The following is a 27,306-nucleotide window of genomic DNA, read 5'->3' as shown; positions in this document are numbered from 1 at the left end:
CTCGCGCTGCTCCCTGTCTGATGTTCTTCACGTCTTTTTCTCTCTTAAATTGTCTCCTTGTTCATTTCTTCTTGTCTGCGGCCCCCTCCTTCACTCACTGTTAGAGCAGGATACAGCACCGTTTGGCCCTGACACTGGATGTCCTGCGAGGGTTGAAACTTGCTAATCCTCGAGGGTGGAGGCACTGTGGGGAGGACAGGCACAGAAGGGAGCTGTGCCTGCACTCAGAGGACATTTCTTCTGCTGTACAATGCGTGGTGCACTGTTCTTCCCATTGCGTGCGCAGTGTAGAATTGGACATAGGGGCTAGAGTCTGTGTCCCCTAGGACTGTCAGTGTGGGTGAGGTTGGTTTTTGGCTCAGAGAGGTGGAGCCACGCTGAGCTGGGCACTAGCCTGTGTCCTCCACACCTCAGAGCCACCAACGTTGACTTCTCTGCATTCTGGGTTTTTTTTTTTTTTTTAATTGTTGTTGTTTTTGTTGTTTTGAGATGGAGTTTTGCTCTTATTGCCCAGGCTGGAGTGCAGTGGCGCGATCTCGGCTCACTGCAGTCTCCGTCTCCCGGGATCAAGCCATTCTTCAGCCTCAGCCTCCTGAGTAGCTGGGATTACAGGCATGCACCACCGTGCCCAGCGGCTTCCCGTCACATTCTCTTGGGCAAATAAGACCTCACTGTGCCGTGTCCAACCTCCATGAGGATGTGGAACCTCAATAGCTTTCCTGTGTGTGCTGTCGCTCTGCAGTTCTGCAGGGTTCAGCCTTGGCCACGTTAACCTCTCAGTCCCCCTAAATTGGTAGCTCTGCATCCTGTTCCCAACACCAGAAGCCCTGAGGACAACTAGAAAGGCTGGGCGAGCACCCAGGTGCAAGCATGCTCACCTGGGGCAGATGGGAGATCACTGTCAGAACAGCCTGGGAGAGCTGTAATGCACCATCAAGGATGGGCTCCTGGGGCCTGGGACCCAGAGCCTTGATTGTGTTTGCTGTGCTCAGCCTCAGATCATGGGTCCATGGCTGGAATGTCACCCACCTACAGGTGGGATAGTTGGACAGTGCATCCTGGGAGCAGATCGAGGAGATGAAGAGACTCGGCCATGGTCCACAGCTCCCACCTGCTGTGTCTGGTGCTGGGAGGCAGGTTCTTGTTGCAGCAGAGGAGCCACCCATGGGAGCAGGGCATCTGGGGACCAATCCAAAGATGCTCTTAGCACATGGCCAGCAGGCGCCCCTCAGCCCCCACCTCTCACGAGTTCAGGGTCCCTTTCTGCCAAGTGGGGACTGCTGGTTCTTCAGGACAACCCAGCTTCCCCAACCCTCTGTTCAGACACTGAGCAGTCCTCTGACTCCCCATCACTAGGGATCAGGAGAGCCCCACACAACACACCCATTCTGTCGAGGGTGCTAGATCAGTCTCTATTAGTTTCTATGCTGCTATAACACACTACCACAAACTGGGCAGTTTAAAACAACAGAAAGTTATTCTCCGAGTCCTGGAAGCCAGAAGTCTGAAATGAAGGTGTCGGCAGGACTGTGCTCTCTGACGGCTCTGGGTGGGGTCTTTCCTTGCCTCTTCTGGCTCCTGGCGGCTCCAGGTGTTCCTTGGAGTGTGGCTGCATCACTCCAATATCAACCTTCATCTTCACATGGCCTCCTCTTCCCCGTGTCAGAACTCCCTTTGCCTCCTTCATAAGGACACCTGTCATTGGAGTTAGGACACACCCAGGTTATTCAGAGTGATCTCATCACAAGATCCTTACTTATGTCTGCAAAGACCTAATAAGGTCACATTCTGAGAGTTCCAGGGTTAGGGCGTTGGACGTATCTTTTGCAGGGTGAGGGACATCTTTCAACCTATTACAGCCTCTTTCAGTGGAAGCTGCCGGTCCTGGGTGACCTCCTGTGCCCATCCATTCTTGGGCCTGTCCATTGATTCCATGGTGACCAATTGTCCCTGTTTGGCCAGGCTGCCCCAGGTATGGTCTTTTACCTGGGAAGTCCTCAGCCCCTACCTCCCTAGAGTTCTAGGAAGTCATGCTGAGTGCTGATCCTTGCCCTGCTCATGCCACCAGCTGTTGTACAGACTGTGACATGAAGCCGGCAGCCTTGGAGCTAATAGCAAGGCAGGTGGCCAGGTCCCTCCATCCCTGACACTTGGGTCCCTGTGACCTGGAGTTATGTCAGAGAGGTCCAGATCCTGACTGTGGGGCTTCTGGGATGGCACATTGTGAAAGCGGGGCCCCTGATCTCCTGCTGCTCAGCATCCATAGTGGCATGCTCCCTCCGCCGTGTAAGGGGCTGGAGTCCACACTGGTACCCCCATCAGAGTTTATGGCTGGGGAGTTCCCGGCCCTGTGTGCGGGGACCTCAGATCCCAGCCTGGCAATGACCCTGGACCGACCCCCTTAGCAGTGGGTCCTGGTGGCTTTCTCAGGAGCTCTTCAGTCAGCCTGGCCTCTCAGAGGCAGACTAGGGAACACTACAAAACCTGCAGTGCTCAGACAGGCTTAAAGAGTGTGGGGAGATGGGCAGGATGGGCCTGCCCCGAATAGCCAGGTCCATGGCCAGCAGATGGACTCCAGAGAGAGAAGCCTACACCTGTGAGAGAGATGCCAGATACTGGGGATGGTGGTTGGGAGCCAGCGGGCAGCCTGGGTGTGGACAGAGCTCCATGGTCAGACAGACCAGAATATGTGTCTCCATGTCCTGCGTCCTGCCCTCAGTCTCCTCCCTCCCAAGTCACAACTTCCCATCTGGTGGCAGCAATGCCCTTGGGCATGTGCCCCTGTAAGGAATTGCCCTGTGCCCTGAATATCATTCCCAGCGAGCATGTTCAGTTTCTAATGAGTTTTCTTTGCTTTCTTTGCTTTCTTTTTTTGAGATGTGGTCTCGCTGTGTTGCCCAGGCTGGCGTGCAGTAGTGCGATCTTAGCTCACTGCAGCCTCGATCTCCCAGGCTCAAGCGATCCTCCCACCTTAGCCTTCTGGTAGCTGGGGCTACAGGCATGCACCACCACACCCAGATAGTTTTTGTTTTTGTTTTTTTTCTTTTTCTTTTTTTTGAGACAGAGCCTTGCTCTGTCGCCCAGGCTGGAGTGCAGTGGCGCGATCTCGGCTCACTGCAAGCTCCGTCTCCCGGATTCAAGTGATTCTCCTGCCTCAGCCTCCCGAGTAGCTGGGATTACAGGCGCGCGCCACCTTGCCTGGCTAATTTTTTGTATTTTTAGTAGAGATGGGGTTTCACCATCTTAGCTAGGCTGCTCTCGATCTCCTGACCTCGGGATCCATGCGCCTTGGCCTCCCAAAGTGTTGGAATTACAGACGTGAGCCACCGCGTCCGGCCATTTTTTTTCTTTTTTTCTTTTTTTTTTAAGACAGAGTCTCGCTCTGTCACCCAGGCTGGAGTGCAGTGGCATAATCTCGGTTCACTGCAAGCTCCGCCTTCCTGGGTTCATGCCATTCTCCTGTCTCAGCCTCCCGAGTAGCTGGGACTACAGGCGCCCACCACCACACCTGGCTAATTTTTTGTATTTTTAATAGAGACGGGGTTTCACCGTGTTAGCCAGGATGGTCTCAAACTCCTGACCTCATGATCCGCCTGCCTCGGCCTTCCAAAGTGCTGGGGTTACAGGTATGAGCCACCGCGCCTGGCCTTTTTTTTTTTTTCCCCAAATAGAGACAGGGTTTCACCATATTGCCCAGGCTGATCTCTAACTCCTGGGCTCAAGCCATCCACCCACCTTGGCTTCACAAAGTGCTGGGATTATAGGCATGAGCCACCACACCCAGCCAAGTTTTCTCTTTGACATGAGTGAATTAACAGACACCTGGCTAAAGAAAATGCTTTTACCCAGAGCTTAAGCCTCTGATGTGGAAACTATGCTCGGTACTCTGGTACGCAGTTGACTTGGCTGTGTGTGAGAAATTACTTTATTTTCACCTAGAGATTTAAAAGAACTTGTTTTTGGCCGGGCGCGGTGGCTCAAGCCTGTAATCCCAGCACTTTGGGAGGCCGAGGCGGGTGGATCACGAGGTCAGGAGATCGAGACCATCCTGGCGAACACGGTGAAACCCCGTCTCTACTAAAAAAATACAAAAAAAAACTAGCCAGGCGAGGTGGCGGGCGCCTGTAATCCCAGTTACTCGGGAGGCTGAGGCAGGAGAATGGCGTAAACCCGGGAGGTGGAGCTTGCAGTGAGCTGAGATCCGGCCACTGCACTCCAGCCTGGGCAACAGCGCGAGACTCCGTCTCAAAAAAAAAAAAAAAAAAAGAACTTGTTTTTCTCTCTTTCTTTTCTTTCTTTCTTTTTTTTTGTTTGAGACGGAGTCTTGCTGTGTCGCCCAGGCTGGAGTGCAGTGGCCCGATTTCGCCTCACTGCAAGCTCCGCCTCCCAGGTTCATGCCATTCTCCTGCCTCAGCCTCCTGGGTAGCTGGGACTACAGGCACAACCAGGCCTGGCTAATTTTTTGTATTTTTTTTAGTAGAGACAGGGTTTCACTGTGTTAGCCAGGATGGTCTCGATCTCCTGACCTCGTGATCCGCCCGCCTCGGCCTTCCAAAGTGCTGGGATTACAGGTGTGAGCCACCGCGCTCGGCCAGGAACTTGTTTTTCTCAATACAAATGTATTGTTTAAAAGAAACCACCTTCGGCCTGGCGCGGTGGCTTGTGCCTGTAATCCCAGCACCTATGGGAAGCCGAGGGGCAGATCACTTGAGGCCAGGAGTTTGAGACCAGCCAGGCCAACATGGTGAAACCTTGTCTCTACTGAAAATACAAAAATTAGCTGGGCGTAGGGGGCGGGCATTTGTAATCCCAGCTACTCGCCAGGCTGAGGCAGGAGAATTGCTTGAACCTGGGAGGCGGAGCTTGCAGTGAGCCGAGAGTGTGTCATTGCACTCCAGTCTGGGCGCAGAATGAGACTCTGTGCCAAAAAAATAAATAAATAATAAAAACAAACAAACCACCTTCATCCCATGCAGTGCTTTCATGTGACCAGGGCTCAAATGACATCCCGGATGTTACAGGGTGGGCAGACGCCTGGCAGGCTGCAGGCAAGAACACTGTGGCATGGGTGCATTCTACTCTTTTTTTTTTTTTTTTTTTTTAAAGATATAAATCAGCTGGGCGCAGTGGCTCACACCTGTAATCTCAGCATTTTGGGCGGCCGAGGCAGGCGGATCACGAGGTCAGAAGTTTGAGACCAGCCTGGCCAATATGGTGAAACCCCCTCTCTACTAAAAATACAAAAATTAGCTGGGCGTGGTGGTGTGCTCCTGTAATCCCAGCTATTCAGGAGGCTGAGGCAGGATAATTGCTTGAACCCGGGAGGCGGAAGTTGCGGTGAGCTGAGACCGTGCCCCTGGTTTCCAGCCTGGGTGACAAAGGGAGACTCCGTCTCAAGAAAACAAAACAAAAAGATATAAATCATGTAACAAATAAATCATTTTACAATTCAGGTTGGGTTTTAGTATATATATATCTAATATATGTATTTACATTCTATATAAATATATACTCTAAATATATATGTAATTATATATATATATATGTGTGTGTATATATATATTTTTTGAGACAGAGTCTCGCTCTGTCACCCAGGCTGGAGTGCGGTGGTGCGATCTCAGCTCATTGCAAGCTCCGCCTCCCAGGTTCACGCCATTCTCCTGCCTCAGCCTCCCGAGTAGCTAGGACTACAGGCACCGCCACCAGGCCCGGCTAATTTTTTGTACTTTTAGTAGAGATGGGGTTTCACCTTGTTAGCCTGGATAGTCTCAATCTCCTGACTTCGTGATCCGCCAGCCTCAGCCTCCCAAAGTGTTGGGATTACAGGCGTGAGCTACCTGCCCGGCCATGTTTTCCTGTGTACATATATATGTGTATATATATATACACACACACATATATGGTTTTTTTTTTTTTTTTTTTTTTTTTTTTTTTTTTTTGTGATGGAGTCCTGCTCAGTCACCCAGACTGGAGTGCAGTGGTGCGATCTCGGCTCACTGCAGCCTCCACTTCCCAGGTTTCAGCGATTCTCTGCCTCAGTCTCCCAAGTAGCTGGGACTACAGGAATGTGCCACCACACCTGGCTAATTTTTATATTTTTGGCAGAGATGGGGTTTTCACATTTTGGCCAGGCTGGTCTCGAACTGGCCTCAAGTAATCTTCCCACCTTGGCCTCCCAAAGTGCAGGGATTACAAGTGTGAGCCACCGCCTGGCCAGGTTTTAGTAGATTGTTTAGGTTTTAATATATTCACTATGTTTTGCAACCATCACCACTATAATTTCCAGAACATTTTAATTACACTAAAACAAAACTCGATATCCATAAAGCAATTACTCCCCATTCTTTTTCCCCTCAGCCCCTGGCGACCACTAATCTCCTTTCTGTCTCTATGGATTTCCCTATTCTGGATATGTCATATAAAAGGAATTATGTAATATGTGGTCTTTTGGGACTCACTTCTACTTCCCATGTTTTCTAAAGTCCATGTTGCAGTATGTGTTAGTACGCATCCCTTTTTATGGCTGAATAATATCCCATTCTATGGATATACCACATTTTATTTGTGCATTTGTCATTTTATATACTTGGCTTGTTTCCCCATTTTGGCTACTGTGAACAGTGCTGTTGTGAACATCTGTCAGCCAGTGTTTGTTGAATGCCTGTGTTCCTTTTTCTTGGGCGGATACCTCGGGGTGGAATTGCTGGGGGTGCGGGTAGCTCCATCTTTACCTTTCTGTGGAACTGAAGGTTTCCACGGCAGCTGCACTGTCTGGATCCCCACCAGCCAGGTCGGAGCGTGTTCTCTGCTTTCCTCTTTTTTGCCAGGTCTTCTGGTCTTCAGGGCAAACACTGAGCGTGGTTAGTGCCAGCTGAGGCCAGTCAGCTCACCTGCAGTTGGGGAGCCCCAAGACAGAGCTTACTGCCAGCAGCTTTGCCAGTCCTGGTGTGTGAGTGGTGCTTTTTGAAATCTGGACCTCCCCGCCACGCCCCAGCTCATTTACTTTATTCCCACAGTGAGTCCATACTCCACATTCTGGAGAGGCTTCCCTTGTCTCGCTGCGGGGGCCTGGGAGAACCCCATCCGGACTCAGGGAGCCCAGCTCCCTCTACTCTGGTGTCTGTTGTGGGTTAGATTCACGTCCACCTGCTGTTGGGACGGTCAGTGCCCATGAGCAGGTGGGGCCCATGGCTGGTTGCCTCCCCATGTGCCCATATCATTCCCCATCCTGTTCTTGGGAAGCTGCATGGTCAAGACCTGAGGGCAGAAGGGACAGAAGGAGAGTAACAAGCTACATCAGCAGCCAGCCAAGCCCTCACCTGGAAGGAGGAGCCTGACTCAGATCCACAAGTGTTTGGGAAGAGGATGTTTGTAACTGAGTGTCCGTTCTCTCTCACACCCTTCCACCTGCGTGGGAGGTGACAGGTCACCCTGTGCACAGTCCAGGCCACAGGGCAAAGCATGCTGGTGTTCAGCACCACCCAGACGTACTCCTACTCAGAGAAGTCCCTTACTTCCAAGCATGCCTCCTGGAGTCGCAAGCTCCAGCTGGCTAATTTGATAGGTGGAGAGACGAAGGCACCAAGTGGCAGAGCCCACAGTGGGGGGAAGGTGATAGATTTTCTCTGAATTAGACCTGACTAGTGCCACTCTTGAAGGAGGAAGATCGAGGAAGGATCAGCGCCTTTGTGAGTCTGCATCTGGCTCCAGAAGTCTCAGGAAAACCCAGACCCTGAGTGGCTTTAAGGTGCAGAGAGGGAGGAGCAGCCTCACCTTTCCTGTCTCACACAGGCCTGGAGGGGACAGGAGGGTTGTGCAGTGATCACATGTGACACGTGAGGCTGAGAAACCTCACATCACACCAGAGTCCCTTTGTCCTTACTGTCACCCTGGTTTATTAGCAAATGCCTGGCCTGGAACCAGTACCTGCTGAACCCTTGCACTGGGCCTTTCTGCTCTCCAGCTCAGGCCAGCAGCCTCCCATAGAGCAGAGCAGGAACCGAGCCTGGCTGCTGTGAAAGCCCTTCATGACCTGCAGAACTTGTCCAACTCTGCATTTTTGTCTTTAACCAGTTCGGTATGTTTAATTTCCACTCAAAAACATTCATCCCCAGAGTGCTGGTCATCAATGCATTTCTGTCATTGTGGTCATGATGTCCAAGAACGAAATAACCCCCCAGGGACAACTGGCAGCAGCTTCCTTTGGAGAACTGCGGCCAGTCGCCCTGAAGTGTCCTTGGCTGAAAAGTCAACATGTAGAGTCTTGGTTAAATGCTTCGTGAGTCCTTTTAGTTCCTGGTCATGTTATTTCAGGCCACCAGGTGGCCCAAGGCAACTGCCTGTTAGAAATTTGCAAAACAGAAAAAGTGACATCAGGTCAAGGACGTCTCACTAAATACTTAGATTTCGGAGACATTTATTTATTTATTTGTTTGTTTGTTTGAGATGGAGTCTCACTCAGCCGCCCAGGCTGGAGTGCAGTGGCGTCATCTTGGCTCACTGCAACCTCTGCCTCCCGAGTTCAAGCGATTCTTCTGCCTCAGCCTCCACACCCGGCCCTCTGAGACATTTAATAAATGGATATCGACTAGGTGTGGTGGCTCACGCCTGTAATCCCAGCATTTGGGGAGGCCAAGATGGGTGGATCACCTGAAGTCAGAGTTTGAGACCAGCCCGGTCAACATGGTAAAACGCCAGCTCTACTAAAAAAAAAAATGCAAAAATTAGCCAGGCTTGGTGGCGGATGCCTATAATCCCAGCTACTCGGGAGGCTTACGCAGGAGAATTGCTTGAACCCAGGAGGTGAAGATTGCAGTGAGCCAAGATTGTGCCACTTCACTCCAGCCTGGGCAACATGAAACCCTGTCTCTAAATAAATAAAAATAAGTAAGTAACAAACAAATAAATAAATCAAGGAATATCTGGCCGGGCACGGTGGCTCATGCCTGTAATCCCAGCACTTTGGGAGGCTGAGGTGGTCAGATAACAAGGTCAGGAGTTCAAGACCAGCCTGGCCAACATGGGGAAACCCTGTATCTACTAAAAATACAAAGATCTAGCCTGACCTGGTGGTGGGCACCTGTAATCCCAGCTACTCAGGAGGCTGAGGCAGGAGAATTGCTTGAACCCAGCAGGCGGAGGTTGCAGTGAGCTGAGATCATGCCACTGCACTGCAGCCTGGGTGACGGAGACTCCGTCTCAAAATAAATAAATAAATAAAAATAAATAAATAAAATAAGGGGATATCTGCTTTCCACAGAAAAAGGAATACAGGACAAAGGAGAAGAATCTGAGCTCCTGTGCTCAATGAAGCGGCGATTTAGAAGGTGCCACAAGTGTGTCCATCTTGTGCTCTGCATGTGACGTTAGCCATCCGGGATTCATAGTCCAAAGGCTGCACTGGACAGATCCATCTTTGTTCTGGAAACAATAAGATCTAGGGAGGGGACAGGAGGATAGTGCGGTTATCACTCGTGTGAGGCTGAGAAACTTCACATCACAACACAGCGAGGAAAATTCCCTTTTTTTTTTTCTGAGACGGTGTCTCGCTCTGTCGCCCAGGCTGGAGTGCAGTGGCACGATCATGGCTCACTGCAAGCTCTGCCTCCCAGGTTCACGCCATTCTCCTGCCTCAGCCTCCCGAGTAGCTGGGACTATAGGCTCCTGCCACCACGCCTGGCTAATTTTTTGAGACGGGGTTTCACTGTGTTAGCCAGGATGGTCTCGATTTCCTGACCTCATGATCCGCCTGCCTTGGCCTCCCAAAGTGCTAGGATTACAGGCGTGAGCCACCGTGCCCAGCCCCTCCCTCCCTCCCTTCCTTCCTTTCTTTCTTCTTTCTCTCTTTCTCTCGTTTTCTTTTTTTTTTTTTTTTTTTTTTTTGACAGAGTTTCGCTTTGGCTGGAGTGCAGTGGTGCAATCTTGGCTCACTGCAACCTCCACCTTCCGGGTTCAAGTGATTCTCTTGCCTCAGCATCCTGAGTAGCTGGGATTACAGGCGTGCACCACCACGCCTGGCTAATTTTGTATTTTTAGTAGAGATGGGGTTTCTCCATGTTGGTCAGGCTGGTGTCAAACTCCTGACCTCAGGAGATCCACCTGCCTCGGCCTCCCAAGGTGCTGGGATTGCAGGCGTGAGCCACTGTGCCCGGCTGTCCTTTGTTTTCACTTGCTCTTCAATTGCTTGCTTAGGAGATGAATATGTATATATGCACGTGTGTGTATCTCGGCAAAGTCCCCTGTCGTAGGCAGGATAAGGGCCCCCTGAAAGATGTGCACGTCCTGGTCCCTAGAACCTGTGAATATGTTACTTCCCAAGGCAAAAGAACTGAGTGTGGTGAGGTTTTGGATCCTGAGATGGGGGGGATTCCTGGATTATATGTGGTTGGCCCAGTGTGATCACAAGAGGCAGAAGGGTCAGAGTCCTGTAAGGAGTATAAGGAGATTTGACGACAAACCCAGAGAGACGAAGATGTCTTACTGCTGGCTTGAAGATGGAAGAAAGAAAAGTAGGTGGCATCTAGAAGCTGGAAATTGTCCTCAAACGTCCTCCCCAAGAGCCTCAGGAAGGAACCCACACTACTGAAACCTTCCCTTAGGACTTCTGACCTCCAGAACTGTGAGATAACACGTTTGCATTGTCTCAAGCCACTATGGGGGTGGCAGTTTGTTAAAGCAGCAGTAGGTAACTAATGTAGCCACAGCAGAATTTTAAAATAGTAATAGCAGGCACTAGGCCTTGCTAATGTCCACACTTGCTGGAATGATCTGGGTTGCCTGTCTCCCTACTCAGCTGTTTACACTTACCGTTATCATACCCATTTTGTAGATGAGGCTGCCAGGCTTGAGAGAACCACCACTACCTGGTTGAAGAGGGGAGGGGCAGCTCAGCATTGGCCTCTGCAGCGCGGATCTCCCGGCCAGGCTCTCAGCTGTCAGGTGAGTTCACCTCACACCTCCCAGGAGACACGGACAATGGCAGTGAATGGAGCCAGGAGGACCCGGAGTGTGGGCTTGCCACTGAGAAGCTGAGGCCAGGAGTAAGTGAGATTCTGGGGAGCTCGCAGCTGAGCAACGGGGGAGTCCCTGTTGCTTGGGGAAGGGGGACCAGGGAGGGCCTTAGCCAGGGGCACAGTGTTTTGGGAGCTATTGTTGGGGAGGAGCAGAGATGCGGGCAGGGAGAGCCTGGGAAGCTGTTCTCTGGGGTCTGGGTGGTGACAGTTTGAAGAGGGGCAGGAGGCCCTGCCTATATCACTCCATGTCCCCTTTCGAATCTGCAGAGAGCTGGGGGCTGCCCAGTAGGTGCCAGCTGTGGGATGGTCGCTCTTTGGCCCAGTTCTCCACTTCTCTTCTCCTGGGAACCGCAAACCTCCATTTCTTCTCTGCTCTTCCAGATCCTACAACCAGAACTCTGTGCCCCAGGATGGAGGCTCTGGCCCAGAAGACTGGGCAGGGAGGAATCTCCACGGCCGATGCCCGGGGTGCCTCTGGGGCCTGGGAGAAGAGGCCCGAGGAACCGAGGCCCCTCGAACAGGACCGAGCTGGGAGCCGCCCCACTCAAAAGGGGGACCTGCGTGGAGGGATGGCGGACGGTAGGACGACTCCCCCAGGTGGGGGCTCCCAGGGCTGCAACCTCAGGGTGAGCCCGGGCTCGGGGATCAGACCCCTCGTGCGGGAGCCGCGCAGCCCCACCTCTTCTCAGGACCCTGAGCTAGTTACCCGCGAGGGGCTGCAGGCCGGGGAGGACCCCTGTGGGAGCCCGGCGCGTGGCAGGGACTGTAGCAGGAACTCCTGCCTGGCGCGGCATCGCGGGGTGCCCGCTGGGGAGACGCCACCCGTGTGTGACCCCTGTCCGGAGCGGCTCCAGAACTGTCCCCGGACTCAACTGTGTGAGGTCCACACGGACTGTTGGCCGTGCCAACTGGGGACGGGCGCTCCGACCTGCCCGAGGACCCCAAAGCCGACCTCCCGCGGGAGGAGCCCCTCGGTGGAGCAGCCCCAGGCTTGCGCGTGCGGAGAGGCCTTTGCGTGGAGGGCCCTGCGGATCCCCCAGGAGCGGCTACAGGCGATGGAGGAGCCCCGTCCGTGTGCCCGGTGCGGGAAGCGCTTCCGCCCCAACCAGCAGCAGCAGACGGGCAAGGGCCCCCCAGTGTGTCCTGAGTGCGGCCAAACCTCGCGACCTCGCCCGGGTGTCCCCAACCCCCCGGCCCAGCGGCTGTACGCTTGCGACGAGTGTGGCAAGGCCTTCACGCGCACCTCCAGCCTGCTGCAGCACCAGCGCATCCACACGGGCGAACGGCCCTACGAGTGTGCCGAGTGCGGCAAGGCCTTCGTGCGCTGCTCCGGCCTGTACCGCCACCAGAAGACGCACTCGGCCGAGCGCCACCGCCGTGGCCCAGTCCTGGCCCGGCGCGCCTTCCGGCTGGGGTGCCCGCCCTGCGGGGACTGTGGCGAGCGGAGTCCCCGACGGGGGTCGGGAGCCGGGGAGAAGCCGTACGAGTGCGCCGACTGCGCCAAGGCCTTCGGGCTGTTCTCGCACCTCGTGGAGCACCGGCGTGTGCACACCGGCGAGAAGCCCTACGCTTGCCCCGAGTGCGGCAAGGCCTTCAACCAGCGCTCGAACCTGAGCCGGCACCAGCGCACGCACAGCAGCGCCAAGCCCTACGCGTGCCCACTGTGCGAAAAGGCCTTCAAGGGCCGCTCGGGCCTGGTGCAACACCAACGCGCGCACACCGGCGAGCGGCCCTACGGCTGCCCCGAGTGCGGCAAGACCTTCCGCGGCTGCTCCGAGCTGCGCCAGCACGAGCGCCTGCACTCGGGCGAGAAGCCCTATATCTGCCGCGACTGCGGCAAAGCCTTCGTGCGCAACTGCAGCCTGGTGCGCCACCTGCGAACGCATACGGGCGAGCGGCCCTACGCGTGCGGGGAGTGCGGCCGCGCCTTCAGCCAACGCTCCAACCTCAACGAGCACCAGAAGCGGCACGCAGGCCGCGCCGCGCCTTGACCACCGGGAGCCGACGCTTCGCCCAAGCGAACCCTGCGTCGAGGAGGGGCCTTTGTCCCCGAAAACCCACTGTTTGTAACCTTGATTAAACTTCACTTTGTACACATGGCGTCCACAGGCTTCCACTAACTCGAGTTTTATTTGACCTTTTCTTTTTTTTTTTTTTTTTTTTTTTTTGAGACGGAGTCTCGCTCTGTCGCCCAGCCCAGGCTGGAGTGCAGTGGCGCGATCTCGGCTCACTGCAAGCTCCGCCTCCCGGGTTCACGCCATTCTCCTGCCTCAGCCTCCCGAGTAGCTGGGACTACAGGCGCCCACAACCGCGCCCGGCTAATTTTTTGTATTTTTAGTAGAGACGGGGTTTCACCGTGGTCTCGATCTCCTGACCTTGTGACCCGCCCGCCTCGGCCTCCCAAAGTGCTGGGATTACAGGCGTGAGCCACCGCGCCCGGCCTTATTTGACCTTTTCTAACAGGGCACACAGCATCTGGTTGCAGGCATACGCAGTAATAATCTCGAGTGGCCGCAGATCCGGCCCAGACGCTGTGTCCACGATCTCTGTCCACACAGAGCCGCGGTGCCTGTTACTTGGCTCTCTGGTATGCGAGGAAACGGGGAAAAGTGACTCTCCAGAGGCACAACCTTAAGACGGTGAAGGCAGGATTCGAACCTAGGGCCTCTCATGCCCCTTAGGCGGCTTCAGGAGCCTTGGGACCTCGGGGTGTTTGCACACGCTCTACCGTAGCCGGCCTGGCACAGCTCATAACCCTCCAGAGGTGAGACCTCAGAGCAGGCTTCTCTGCCTGTCCCGGCCCTGGCGGCTCCGTAGTCGCGGCAGAAAGGGTTCCCTTTGGTGAAGTGCGATGCCCTGGCAAGCTTGCCCTGGTCTGACTGACGGTCGGGGTCGCCCTATTGTCGTCCCCTGCCGGACTCCAGACTGAACTGAATCTCCCCAAGCCTCCGCGGTGTGAGTGGAAGTGGGTGCCTGAGGTGTCAGCACAAAGTCCCCAGCACCGCAGAGGTGAGAGTCCACCGGTATCTAGCACAGCATGCTTTTTCCCAGCTATGTAAGTGGCTGTCCATGGCTATGATTCCAGTTTCTCCCTGCATTTCATCCACGCTGGTTCCAGACAGACCCAAGGCTCCCACTCCAGAGGCCGACTGGAGCAGGCCGACTAGGGACAGATCTGTACAGAGCACCTTGCCCTTTGGCGTGCGGTTTCCTCCTCACACCAGCTGGGAGGGCCGGGAGGATGCTTGCTCCTGGCTCAGCTAGAGCACTGGAGAGGGCAGAGCCCTGGGCCCTCAGGGCCTAGGCCTTGTTGCTTCCAATAGGGTTCCCCAAGTGTGGCCTGGGACCCCCAAACAGAAGAATCCTAAGTGGCCCCTGCAGCCACACTGGGGACCGCCTGGGCTGGTCACTTGACATTTACCACACTCTGTGGCCCTCATGCTACTGTGCAGACGGGCACTGTTTACGCCTCAGACATTGGTGACCCCCCACGGAGTACCTTCTTATTTGCCCTTGCCAAGGTCAGACCAGGGAAAGCGCCTCTGAAGGGTGGATGCTCAGAGCTTCCAGTGGGGCAGCCAAAGGGTAGGGCCTGAAACCAGCCTCAGAGGCCCCTGGGGAATCCACCCAAGAGAAACTCACCTCACAGTGTCCTCTGTCTTCCGCAGCCTCTAAAAGGCCCAGGTCTTGGTTAATCCAGGACTCACCCACCAGGGGCTTAAATTTTTACCCTCTGTTCTGGGAAAAGCATCCTGATGAGGCAGGCCCTGCCCATGGTCCTCCTACCTGGTAATCTCCTTGATGCTCTCCCCAGCCTTCAGGAGAGGGAGAGCAGTGCTCGCCCTGCCCCTAGTCCCCCAGGACACTTCCCGCAGAATTTCCCCAAGCAGCAGCTCTCCTGGTGTTATGTGGCTTTTAAGTGCTGCTCAGTCAGGTGTGGCCAGAAGAAGAGACACAGGACAAGCTCAGGAAAACAAAGTCCATCATGCTTACAGATCCTGGAAACAGGAGGCACGGCCCATGAGGAAGGACACATGAGAAAGTACAGCATCTGTCGGAGGCAGCAGGGGCAGGAGCAAGGGGGAGCTCTAAGCCAGAGCCTTTACTGGGGTTTCCAAGGGAAAAGCAAGGCAGAGCAGAGCTCACAGCACAGGACTGGCTAGCTGGAGTGATTCCTGTGGGCCTTCAGCTGTGGGAGTGTCCCCCAGCTGCTTGGCTCCTGTTCCTGGGATGATTAAGACAGAGGAATATTGTCTCCTGCGGTGTGTGGACCAGATAGAGCCACGGGTGAGGCTCTGGATTGGTTAGTCTGCATATCAAGGGTATGCTCCAGGCCAAGCGTTGTGGCTCAGGCCTGTAATCCCAGTGCCTTGGGAGGCTGAGCTGGGCGGATAGCTTGAGCTCAGGAGTTCGAGACCAGCATGGGCAACGTGGCAAAACCCCGTTTCTACTAAAAATACAAAAATTAGCTGGGCATGGTGGCATGTGCCTGTAATCCCAGCTACTTGGGAGGGTGAGGCACAAGAATCCCTTGCACCTGGGAGGCAGAGGTTGCAATGAGCTGAGATCGCACCACTGCGCTCCAGCCTAGGTGAGAGACCAAGACTTTGTCTCAAAAATAAACAAATAAACATTTATCATTGCACACATTTTCTGTGGGTGGGGAATTTGTGACCAGCTTGGCCTGTGATTCTGGCTCAAGGTCTCTCACGAGGTTGAAGTCAACATGGCAGCCAAGACTGCAATCATCTGAAGGCCCCACTGGGTTTGGAGGATGCACTGCTCCACTGCCTCTCCACAGGACCGCAGACCTGAGTTTCCTCATGGCCAGGCAGCTGAATTCTTCCAGCATGGGTGACCCAAGACTACAGGCATATGCCACCACGCCTGGCTAATTTTTGTATTTTTTGTAGAGACAGGGTTTCACCATATTGGCCAGGATGGTCTCGATCTCTTGATCTCATGATCCGCCCGCCTCAGCCTCCCAAAGTGTTGGGAATACAGGCGTGAGCCACTGCGCCCAGCCCCGCTTTTTTTTTTTCTTGAGACAAGAGTCTAGCTCTGTCACCCAGGCTGGAGTGCGGTGGTGCAATCTCGGCTCACTGCAACCTCTGCCTCCCAGGTTCAAGCAATTCTCCTGCCTCAGCCTCCCAAGTATCTGGGATTACAGGTATGTACCACCACACAGGGCTAATTTTTGTATTTTTAGTAGAGACGGGGTTTCACCATGTTGGTCAGGCTGGTCTCAAACTCCTGACCTCATGATCCGCCCACTTCTGCCTCCCAAATTGCTGGGATTACAGGCCTGAGCCACCCCGCCTGGCCAATAAAAATTTTTTTAAAGCTAAAATTGACTCTCAGGCAAATGAGATAAAATGAACATACGTTAAATATTTTAACTTAATAAGAGAAAGAGTAAGACGTTACCAGTTATTTAATGATGGAGGAAAGGACCAAAAGCCAAGGAATACATCGAATGCAGCTCTAGGTGCTGAAAAAGACAAGGAAAGGTTCTACGTTAGAGCTTCCAGAGAGAGCTCAGCCCTGTCAACATCTTGTTTCAGGTCACTTATATCGATGTCAGACTTCTGGTCCCCAGAACCGCGAGAGAATATATTTCTGCTGTTTTAAGCCACCAAATTTGTGGTAATTTGCTGCATAACCACAGGAAACTAACACACCATCCCTCAGTTCTGCTTTTCTGTATGGACTCCATTCTCTAACAGATTCATCCCTCATGAGGGCAAGAAGGCAGCAGCTGCCCCAGCTGACAGGTGCTCACAGCCTCAGGTTCAAAGCAGATAGAGGCCCTAACAGTTCAGAGAGAAGTCCCATGATGCTAACAGGTCCAAAGTGACCATTGCCAGGGCCAGGGGGATGGACTGCCCCGTGCTGCGGACCTGGGCCATGTACCCACACCTGCCCAAACCACCTGGGCTGGGGTGAGAGCTCCCTAGTACAAATTGGTACAAAAAAAGCTCGTGGAGGCCGGGTGCAGTGGCTCACGCACGTCTGTAATCCTAGCACTTTGGGAGGCCAAGGTGGGAGGATCACTTGAGCCCAGAAGTTCAAGACCAACCTGGGCCATGTTGCAAGATCCCATCTCTAGGATTCATTTATTTTAACTTACAGCATCCGGTCTATGTTGTTTTTTGAGACGGAGTCTTGCTATGTCACCCAGGCTGGAGTGTGCAGTGGCACGATCTCGGCTTACTGCAACTTCTGCCTCCCCGGTTCAAAGGATTCCCCTGCCTCAGTCTCCAGAGTAGCTGGGATTATAGGCGCACGCCAACAACCCGAATTTTTGTATTTTCAGTAGAGACGGGGTTTCACCATATTGGTCAGGCTGGTCTCAAACTCCTGACCTCGTGATCTGCCCGCCTCGGCCTCCCAAAGTGCTGGGATTACAGGAGTGGGCCACCGCGCCCTGCTTATTTATTTTAGCCAACAGCGCCCGCTGTTCCCAGGCGGTCTCCCAAGTACTAACCAGGCCCGACCCTGCTTAGCTTCCGAGATACCGACTCTAGGGGATGCCAGCTTAGTGGGTGTTCCACAGCGCGTGGGTGTGAGATGCAACTCAGTGGCGTGAACTCAGCGAGTTTCCAGGGTGGTAAAGACGGCCTGGGGCGGAGGAGGACGGCCAGGGAGAAGCTACATCGGCCCGACCTGCGTTCACGACCCGGGCCGCCCTGGGCGCCTGTGTAGCTGTTGGATGTGTGCCGCAGCGGCGCGCCGGGTACAGGAAGGGGCGGAGCGCATCCATGGCAACGCAGGACGCCAGAGTAGCTCGGCCTTGGCACCGCCCCATGGGAACCAGAAGGCGCGCGCCCGCAGCCGCGCCACAGTTACGCAGGCGCGGTGGGGAGAACCGCAAGGCTTTGGGGCGCTCCGCCAAATGCAACCGCGCCCCCCAGGAGACCCGGTACCCCCCTCCTACCATTCCCCGTGCCTCCGTGCGGGCCCCTCTCAGGCAGCGCGTAGTGGACGCAGGGGCGGGCTGAGGACGGTGAGTGACGCCAACGGACACCCTCCGGCCAAGCACAGATCTGTCCTCCGGCTCCAACGACTCCCGCCGCGCGGGGCAGGGCGGGGCTCGGCCCAGAGCAGCGCCCTCTGGGACCACAGAGATAGGCCTCCGCGCCCTCCAGAGCGGCCCGGAAGTGGCTCTGCACGGGCCAGAGGCGACCGTGGTCGGGGCGGAAACGGCTCCTGTCTGCCGCTTGCTCGGTGAACGCGAGCCTTATAGCATTCAGTTCCGTAGCATCGTTTCTCCTGCTCGTTTATTCTTTGACTCATTCACTCATCACTCCTCCAGCCTTGTGGCTCGGCCTTCATGTCCTGCCGCGCCATCATTTCTTCCCACATTCATTTATTCGTTCATCAACCCCCACCCGCGCCTCGTAGTTCCGGAGCTCACCAGGCTAGGCCTGCCTCGCCTCCGAGACTGCGGAGCTGCCCGCACAGGCCTCGCGCCACCCGGCCGCAGCCTCTTCCCATTTATCCACCCCGTATTTGTCCACTGTAGGCCTTGGGGTTTGGTGGGGAGACAAATACCCGTGACCGGTCAGACGAATGCCCGTTGTTGGGGGCGTGGGCGCTGGGACTGACGCGGGAGGTGGCTCTGATCATGTCGTGGTGAGGAGGAGGCGTTCAGGTTCAGAAAGGGCACGCGGCGTGGATGTGAGTATGTCGGGGAGGCTGGAGCAGCGAGGCCGACAGGAAGGACCTTCCGTGGCTCACATGGTATCCCACGACGAGGACGGACTCAGGACGGCAGCCCTATTAAATGGGGCTGGGGGCTGGCGAGTCGGGGTCGCACAGCACAGGCCCTGGATGAAGGGGCAGCGGTGCCTGGCTCCACCTTAAGAAACATGGGCCCTTGGGGGCCCGGATTTCTGGGACTTCAATACACAAATATAGTTTTTATTGAAATCGGATGTCATTTTAAAATTTAACCTTTGATTTGAGGTAATTATAAATTCACATGCAGTAACACATAATGCATACCCTATGTACCCTTTACCCAGTTCCCCTAAAGGTGGCATCTTGAAAAACTAGAGGTCAGGTTCGGTGGCTCATGCCTGTAATCCCAGCACTTTGGGAGGTCAAGACGGGTGGATCCCTTGAGCTCAGGAGTTAAAGACCAGCCTGAACAACGTGGTGAAACCCCATGTCTACTGAAAACACAAAAATTAGATGGGAGTGGAGGCTGGTGCCTGTAATCCCAGCTACTCAGGAGGCTCAGGCAGGAGAATCGCTTGTACCCAGGAGGCGGAGGTCGCAGTGAGCCCAGATCGCGCCACTGCACTCCAGCCTGGGCAACAGAGCGAGAGACTGTCTCAAAAAAAGAAAAGAGAAAAACTAGAGTACAATATCACAACCGAGATGCAGAACATTTCCATTACCACAGGATCCCCGTGTTGCCCTTTCAGAGCCGCATACCCTTCCCTCCTACCTCTGCCCCGTTAACCTCTTTTTGTCAACTAGTAATCTGTTCTCATGTCTACCATTTTGTCATTTCATGAATGTTGCATAGACTGGGCGAGGTGTCTGGCGCCTGTAATACTAGCACTTTGGGAGGCCAAGGTGGGTGGATCACCTGAGGTCAAGAGTTCGGGACTGGCTGACAGGCCGGGCGCGGTGGCTCACGCCTGTAATCCCAGCACTTTGGGAGGCCGAGGAGGGCGGATCACGAGGTCAGGAGATCGGGACCATCCTGGCTAACATGGTGAAACCCCGTCTCTACTAAAAATACAAAAAATTAGCAGGGCGTGGTGGCAGGTGCATGTAGTCCCAGCTATTTGGGAGGCTGAGGCAGGAGAATGGTGTGAACCCAGGAGGCAGGGCTTGCAGTGAGCCAAGATGGTGCCACTGCCCTCCAGCCTGGGCGACAGAGCAAGACTCCCTCTCAAAAAAAAAAAAAAAAAAAGTTCGGGACCAGCCTGGCCAACATGGTGAAACCCCGTCTCTACTAAAAAATAAAATATAATAAAATAAAATTAGCCAGGCCTGGTGGCAGGTGCCTGTAATCCCAGCTACTGAGGAGGCTGAGGCAGGAAAATCGCTGGAATCCTGGGGCAGAGGCTGCAGTGAGCCGAGATTGTGCCACTTCACTACAGTCTGGGCGAAAGAGTGAAACTCCATCTCAAAAATAAAAAAAAAAAAATTAGCCAGGTATGGTGGCACGCACTTGATGTCCCAGCTCCTTGGGAGGCTGAGGTGGGAAGATGGCTTGAGCCTGGGAGATGAGATCATACCACCGCACTCCTGCCTGGGTGACAGAGCCAGACCCTGTCTCAAAAAAAAAAAAAAAAAGAAAGAAAAGAAAAGAAAGTATTGCATAAATGGAGTCATACAGTTTTTAAGCTTTTGAGATTGGTTAACTTTTTAAAAAACATAAATACCATAAAATTCATCCTTTAAAGTATATGCTTCAGTGGTTTTTAGTATATTCAGTATTGCACAGTCATCACCACTAATTCCAGAATATTTTCATCACTCCCACAGCTGTATCTCCCATTTCTGTCTTCCCTTTAGATCCTGGCAAACACTAATCTACTTTCTGTCTCTTATAGACTTATCTGTTCTGGACATTTCATATAAATGGAATCACATAATATGAAGTATTTTGTGTCTGAATTTTTTCATTTATACTTAGCATAATATTTTCAAGTTTCATTCACCTTGTAGTGTGTACCTACTTTATTCTCTTTTTATTTTATTGGGACAGAGTCTCGGTTTGTCACCCAGGCTGGAGTGTAGTGGCACGATCTCGGCTCACTGCAACCTCCACCTCCCAGGTTCAAGCAGTTCTCTGCCTCAGCCTCCCGAGCAGCTGGGATTACAGGCACCTGCCACCATGCCTGGCTAATTTTTGTATTTTTGGTAGAGAGGGGGTTTCACCATGTTGGCCACGCTGGTCTTGGGGAACTCCTGACCTCGTGATCTGCCTGCGTCGGCCTTCCAGAGTGCTGGGACTACAGCCGTGAGCCACCGTGCTTGGCCTAACTTACATTTTTAAAACACTTCCTGGAGGGGACAAACAGGACCCATCTGCTGGTCTGACTCCGGGTGTCCTGTTCACAATCTCTGCCTTAGGTGTTCTGTGTGTGGGATGAAGGGAGCCAAGGAGACAGGGCTGGGCAGGGACCCTCAAGAAAAGCAGGGAGAGGGGAATGGATGGTACAAGCAGCCATGGCACCTCATTGTGTCCCTCAGGCACCTGGACACACAGGTGGGCAAAGATGCTGACGCTGGGGGCCAGAAGCGCTGATACCCCCATTCTTCCATTTTTACTCAGTCTCAGGTGGTCCCAAGGAGGGGACCTTCGTGGCCTTGCTGTGCTCACAGGCTCACCTTTGTTTCCAGCTCCAGAGAAAGTACCCTGGGCCATGCAGCTGCCTTCCCCTCCCGGGGAAGGGGCAGGATGGCTGCCCAGACGAGTGGGGCATGAGCCCTGGCCCCCTAGGTCCTCCAGAGTCCACTGGAACTGATGGTGGGTGAGCCCAGCTCGAAGAGCCCTGGCCAGTGCTTCTGGGGGTTCCCCTATGAGGAGGCAGCAGGGCCCCGAGGGGCCCTGGCTCAGCTGCGTGAGCTGTGTTGCCAGTGGCTGATGCCCAAGGCCTGCTCCAAGGAGCAGATGCTGGAGCTCTTGGTGCTGGAGCAGTTATTGGGCACACTGCTCCCGGAGATCCAGGCCTACGCGCAGGAGCAGTGGCCAGGCAGTCCTGAGGAGGCTACCGCCCTGGTGGAGCGGCTGCAGCAGGAATCAAGCAAGGGGAGGAGAGTGGTGCCACAGTACAGCCAGTGCAGGTGTGTAGGCAGCTTTGAGTCCTTCCACGATGCTGGCGCCCCATCCCCTCCTGCTGGGCGGGGCCAGGTGTAGGGATGTGCACGTGGCCCCGTCAGGCAGGCCCAGAGTGCTGGCCCTTCCCGAGTGTCTAGCCCGCCTGCTGAACTTCCTGCTCCAGGCTCCAGAGGGCACTGGGCATCCAGGGCCGTGGAGGAGAAGAGTGGGGATGACAGCCCACCCACCGTCATGTCTCCCAAAGGCCCTCTGTCTGGTGTTCTTTGTATTCTCTAAGGCACTTACCTTTTCTCTTCTGTTTTAGGTCACAGGCGCGAGATGGAGTCCCCAGGAGGGAGGAACCTGCAGATGGCCCCAAAGGAAGGCCAGGGCCTCTGCAGTGTGAAGACTGCCACGAGGCGCCCCTCTGAGGGGGCTGTGTCTGGAGGCTGGGGGTCCTGGGAAGACTCCACGGAGGTCCCAGGGGAGGCAGGGGACGGCGATCGGCAGCAAGCCACACTGGGGGCGGCGGACGAACAGGGGGGCCCCGACAGGGAGCTGGGCCCCGCAGATGGTGGGCGGGACGGGGCTGGGCCCCGGGAGTATGTAGACTGGACGTTGCGCCCTTCGCCTCTCCCAGAGGAGCCCGGCTGCCGGTGCGGGGAGTGCGGCAAGGCGTTCAGCCAGAGCTCCTACTTGCTGCAGCACCGGCGCGTGCACACAGGCGAGAAACCGTACACGTGCCCCGAGTGCGGCAAGGCCTTCGCCTGGAGCTCCAACCTCAGCCAGCATCAACGCATCCACAGCGGCGAGAAGCCCTACGCTTGCGGGGAGTGCGGCAAGGCCTTCCGCGCTCACTCGCAGCTCATCCACCACCAGGAGACACACAGCGGCCTGAAGCCCTTCCGCTGCCCGGACTGCGGCAAGTCCTTCGGTCGAAGCACCACGCTGGTGCAGCACCGACGCACGCACACGGGCGAGAAGCCCTACGAGTGCCCGGACTGCGGCAAGGCCTTCAGCTGGAACTCCAATTTCCTGGAGCACCAGCGCGTGCACACGGGCGCGCGGCCACACGCCTGCCCGGACTGCGGCAAGGCCTTCAGCCAGAGCTCCAACCTGGCTGAGCACCTGAAGATCCACGCGGGCGCGCGGCCACACGCTTGTCCTGACTGCGGCAAGGCCTTCGTGCGCGTGGCGGGGCTGCGGCAGCACCGGCGCACGCACAGCAGCGAGAAGCCCTTCCCCTGCGCCGACTGCGGAAAGGTTTTCCGCGAGAGCTCTCAGCTCCTGCAGCACCAGCGCACGCACACGGACGAGCGGCCCTTCGGGTGCGCAGAGTGCGGCCAGGCTTTCGTCATGGGCTCCTACCTGGCGGAGCACCGGCGCGTGCACACGGGCGAGAAGCCCCACGCGTGCGCCCAATGCGGAAAGGCCTTCAGCCAGCGCTCCAACCTGCTCAGCCACCAGCGCACGCACTCGGGCGCCAAGCCCTTCGCCTGCGCCGACTGCGGTAGGGCCTTTCGCGGCAGCTCGGGCCTGGCGCACCACCGGCTCACGCACACGGGCGAGCGGCCCTTCGCCTGCACAGAATGTGGCAAGGCCTTCCGCGGCAGCTCCGAGCTGCGCCAGCACCAGCGCCTGCACTCTGGCGAGAGGCCGTTCGTCTGCGCCCACTGCAGCAAGGCCTTCGTGCGCAAGTCGGAGCTCGTAAGCCACTGGCGTACGCACACGGGCGAGAGGCCCTACGCTTGCGGCGAGTGCGGGAAGCCCTTCAGCCACCGCTCCAACCTCAACGAGCACCAGAAGCGGCACGGGGGCCGCACTGCGCCCTGACCCGAGGACGCGCCTGAGCGGGAGGTCGCGGACACGCGGCACTGCGGGGTCCCGGGCGTGAGTGCACTGTCTGCTGGCCCAGCCTTTTTCGGGCCACCAGTGCGGGCGCCCTCCTGCTGGGAGTGCAGGGGTGGCATTGGGCGTGGGGAAACCTGGCTGCACAGTCCCTTTGACAATAGTCCCACCGGCCACCCAGACCTGGCTGGGACATGTGGGATGGGCTCTTGACCTCAGGGAAGGTAGTAAGCTCCACTTCGGCGAGAGGTTCGTCCATGCAGAGGTGGGCAAGAACTGGGGTCTCCGACAGGTGTGGTGGTCTCCTCTGAGAACTGTGTGAAATTGCTCCGGCAGGGAACAAGGGCAGGGTGTGAGTCCCCTCTCCTTCCTCCTTCCACCCCAGCGAGAACGGAAGTTGTACGCGGGTTTTCTGTCTCCGGCCAAGGGCTAAGAGGTTTAGAGGCCTGGCTCTGGGGAAGGGTAGCAGGAGGCCTAGGGCCGGGGAGAGGAGCGGAATTCTGTCCACTTCTCCGTCCTGCCTCGGTTCTCTCCACCGTGGTGGCTAGGATTCGTTTTAAAGGATAACTCTGTTCCGCTTGACACACTGCTGGCTTCTTGTGGACGCAGCATCACATCCACAGGCCTCCGGTTGGTGCCACCCGGTTCTTCTCTACTGGGGAGCAAAAAGTCCCTTGCACGTGGACCTGTGCAGCGATTCGAGTCTGTGATGTGGCCCACCTCGAGGTGGGGGTGCAATGCAGACAGGTGGCTTTACCAGATCCTAGGAACTGGGAAGGGGGCTTGGGTCTCTAAAGGCTGAACCATGGTGGTTGCTGGAACTTTGAGGGGGTGCAAGAGAGACAGTATTTTCTCTCTCTCTCTCTCTCTCTTTTTTTTTTTTTTTTTTTTTTTTTTTTTTTTTAAGATGGGGTCTGGCTGTGTTTGCCAGGTTGGTCTTGAACTCCTGGCCTCAAGCACTCCTCCTGCCTTGGCCTCCCACAGTGCTAGAATTACAGGTGTGAACCACCACGCCTGGCTTCAGTTCAGTATTCTTATGTGCCACAAACTCTGGGTTGCATCAGATCCAGTAGCCATGTTGAATCTTCTGGGTCCTAGGGCCCAAGTGGCAGCTTGCCTTGTATCCGGGACCTGCCATATGGACTTCTCTTGTTCTGAGCTCCACAAAAAATTGTAGATGATATGTGGACTGGATAAGCACACTTGAGTGTATACGTTGTGTCCAAAATCCAGAAGCCCACCAACCATTGTTCCCTTTTGCTAGTGGTAGATAGTGCATATTGCAACAACTGGTCTTCTTAGGAGGGGCTGTCCTAACAGGCTGCAGACCACTAGGCACTTTACCAGAAGGTGGACCCTTAGCATGCATTTAACTTGGTTGCCTAAGGTACCTGCCACTTTGTGATCCAAGCAGCTGTTGTCATCCATATAGTGGAATGGCATGATATTCTGTGGGAAGTCAGAATGATCAAGAGCTACGCAGGGATTATGACAGAATGAGAAAATTGTGTCTGGGCGCAGTGGCTCATGCCTGTAATCCCAGCACTTTGGGAGGCCGAGGCAGGTGGACCACCTGAGGTCAGAAGTTCGAGACCAGCCTGGCCAACGTGGTGAAACCCTGTTTCTACTAAAAAATAAAAAAATTAGCTGAGTGTGGTGGTGCATGCCTATAATCCCAGCTACTTGGGAGGCTGAGTTAGGAGAATCGCTTGAATACGTGAGGCAGAAGTTGCAGTGAGCTGAGATCGCACCACTGCACTCCAGCCTGGGTGACAGAGTGAGACTCCATCAGAAAAGAAAAGAAGAGAAAAAAGAAAAGAAAAGAAAAGAGAAGGGAGGGGAAGGGAGGGGTTGCATAACAAGGTTGGGGAGTTAAGAAAAAAAAAAGTTGCAGATTTAGTCCTGAGGCAAGCTGTGAAGGTGTACTTTTGTCCTTGCCAAACAGAAAGAAGATAGTTTTGGTGGTCCTTGCATATTGATGGGAAAAAAGCATTTGCCAAATCAATAGTTGTTGAAAGAGAATCTCAGCCGGGTGCGGTGGCTCACACCTGTAATCCCAGCACTTGAGGAGGCTGGGGCAGGCGGATCACAAGGTCAGGAGATCGAGACCATCCTGGCTAACACAGTGAAACGCCGTCTCTACTAAAAATGCAAAAAATTAGCCGGGCATGGTGTTGCACACCTGTAGTCCCAGCTACTCGGGAGGCTGAGGCAGGAGAATAGCTTGAACCCAGAAGGCGGAGGTTGCAGTGAGCTGAGACTGCACCACTGTACTCCAGCCTGGGCAACAGAGCGAGACTTCGTCTCAAAAAAAAAAAAAAAAAAAAAAAAGAGAATCTTCAACCTTCCAAGTAATCCTGAGCCTTTCTCCCTAGTAGAAGCAATCCTTCCTTCCCTGAGGGTTAAAACATTCTGATCACCTCCTTGTTCCTGCTGCCAATCATGATGAATCCAAGTCTCATCTCTGGCAGGTAGGCCCTGTTATTTGAGCTCTGTCACGTCCATCTTTCATCACCAAAATCAGAGGCCGTTTCAGTGGCAGCAATTCCGAGGGCCATACTGCCCTTCAGAGGACTGCCACTGCAGCAAGTTTCAGGGATATGGGTGCCCCACTGACTAATGTATTTCCCAGTGCTTTTGTAACAAAGATATCCTCCTTGGTATTCTGTGTGTGTACGTGATCTGGCACATGCTGAATGTATACGTTAAACCCACTTCAACGTTTCCTGTATCCCTAAGCTTTTGGATTCCTTTCTCGAAAATTCCTACTCTCCCTGTACCAAGGGAGTTCTAGCAATTCAACCTCATTGAATTTGGGCCACCATTGAGTCCAGGTCTTAGTCAAGCTGTCAGACAAACTCAGTATCTTTCAAGCTGCACAAGCTTACATCTTAAATTGAATCTTTGTAAGTCATCTCCTGTAGATAGACTTGATCCAGTCTACTGTTGTGTCCCATCCTCCTTGATCAATTACCCTTAGATACCGTCACCATCCTTGTTCCCCAGGTTTATGCCAATTACATGAATGAAAACCTTGCAGTTATTTTGAAGCATAGTAGTATCTCTTGGGAGTGCATTTCACGCTTGTCCATTTGCAGCGTGCCAGACTAGTTGGAACTCTGGGGGGGATAAGGGGTGGCTGGAGAGAATGGGGTTCCATTTACGTGATACCCAGTTTACAGACCCAGGTCAGTCCCCAGACACATGGCCCCTCAGTTGCAGGGAAAACAATCTTTTTTAAGGAAGAACCAGTCCTGCGGCAAGAATAGACAGTGTATCTTCCTCAAAGGGTTGCTGCCGTTTCCCTGGGGTGGGGGTGTGGCAGGAAATGTTCAGGTTTCTCAAGAATTCAGAGAGCCGGCCGGGCGCGGTGGCTCAAGCCTGTAATCCCAGCACTTTGGGAGGCCGAGACAGGCGGATCACGACTTCAGGAGTTCGAGACCATCCTGGCTAACACGGTGAAACCCCGTCTCTACTAAAAAATACAAAAAACTAGCCGGGCGAGGTGGTGGGCGCCTGTAGTCCCAGCTACTCGGGAGGCTGAGGCAGGAGAATGGCGTAAAAACCCGGGAGGCGGAGCTTGCAATGAGCTGAGATCCGGTCACTGCACTCCAGCCTGGGCGACACAGCAAGACTCCGTCTCAAAAAAAAAAAAAAAAA

General features: G+C 54.6%; 2 protein-coding genes and 1 long non-coding RNA gene across 11 annotated transcripts in view; 2 read left to right on the top strand and 1 right to left on the bottom strand.

Annotated features, from left to right (window-relative positions):
- The window catches only part of LOC105488051 (zinc finger protein 837), a 13,716-nt gene extending 607 nt beyond the window's left edge, over nt 1–13,109 (top strand). Inside the window, exons 1-3 of one of the 5 annotated variants that reach the window (XM_071088129.1) lie at nt 6,871–6,949; nt 10,829–10,938; nt 11,394–13,109. In XM_071088129.1, coding sequence (XP_070944230.1) covers nt 11,423–13,003 — 1,581 coding nt within the window. In that variant the 5' untranslated portion in view covers nt 6,871–6,949; nt 10,829–10,938; nt 11,394–11,422 and the 3' untranslated portion in view covers nt 13,004–13,109. Of the gene's footprint in view, nt 1–6,870; nt 6,950–10,828 lie in introns of those variants that run through there. The other 4 variants (XM_011751726.2, XM_011751724.2, XM_011751721.2 and 1 more) reach the window with 4 other exon arrangements.
- Nucleotides 1,219–17,906, bottom strand: LOC105488052 (uncharacterized). 4 transcript variants are annotated; one of them, XR_011618007.1, is made up of 5 exons: nt 17,500–17,906; nt 16,440–16,503; nt 7,927–9,436; nt 6,732–7,149; nt 1,219–1,695 (listed from the first exon to the last, which is right to left on the bottom strand). It is a non-coding gene; the product is annotated as an uncharacterized lncRNA (long non-coding RNA). The 4 variants fall into 4 exon arrangements; XR_011618005.1 differs by having other exon boundaries at nt 6,732–9,436; nt 17,500–17,905; XR_011618006.1 differs by having other exon boundaries at nt 6,732–8,702; nt 17,500–17,898.
- On the top strand, nt 17,877–27,306 carry LOC105488050 (zinc finger protein 497). 2 transcript variants are annotated; one of them, XM_071088130.1, is made up of 2 exons: nt 17,877–18,018; nt 22,124–27,306. In XM_071088130.1, the coding sequence occupies exon 2, from the start codon at nt 22,138–22,140 to the stop codon at nt 23,629–23,631; it is 1,494 nt and encodes a 497-aa protein (XP_070944231.1). In that variant the 5' UTR covers nt 17,877–18,018; nt 22,124–22,137; the 3' UTR covers nt 23,632–27,306. The 2 variants fall into 2 exon arrangements, with proteins under 2 accessions (XP_070944231.1, XP_011750018.2); XM_011751716.3 differs by lacking the exon at nt 17,877–18,018 and adding an exon at nt 21,758–21,824.

This window comes from Macaca nemestrina, chromosome 20 (assembly GCF_043159975.1).
Source record: "Macaca nemestrina isolate mMacNem1 chromosome 20, mMacNem.hap1, whole genome shotgun sequence".
NCBI lineage: Eukaryota > Metazoa > Chordata > Mammalia > Primates > Cercopithecidae > Macaca > Macaca nemestrina.
Note: the sequence above shows the minus strand (reverse complement) of the source record. Positions and strands in the feature narration are given on the sequence as shown.

Excerpts from the sequence above, each read along its gene's own strand:
- LOC105488050 (XM_071088130.1), top strand. The coding sequence starts at position 22,138 with ATGGAGTCCCCAGGAGGGAGGAACCTGCAGATGGCCCCAAAGGAAGGC.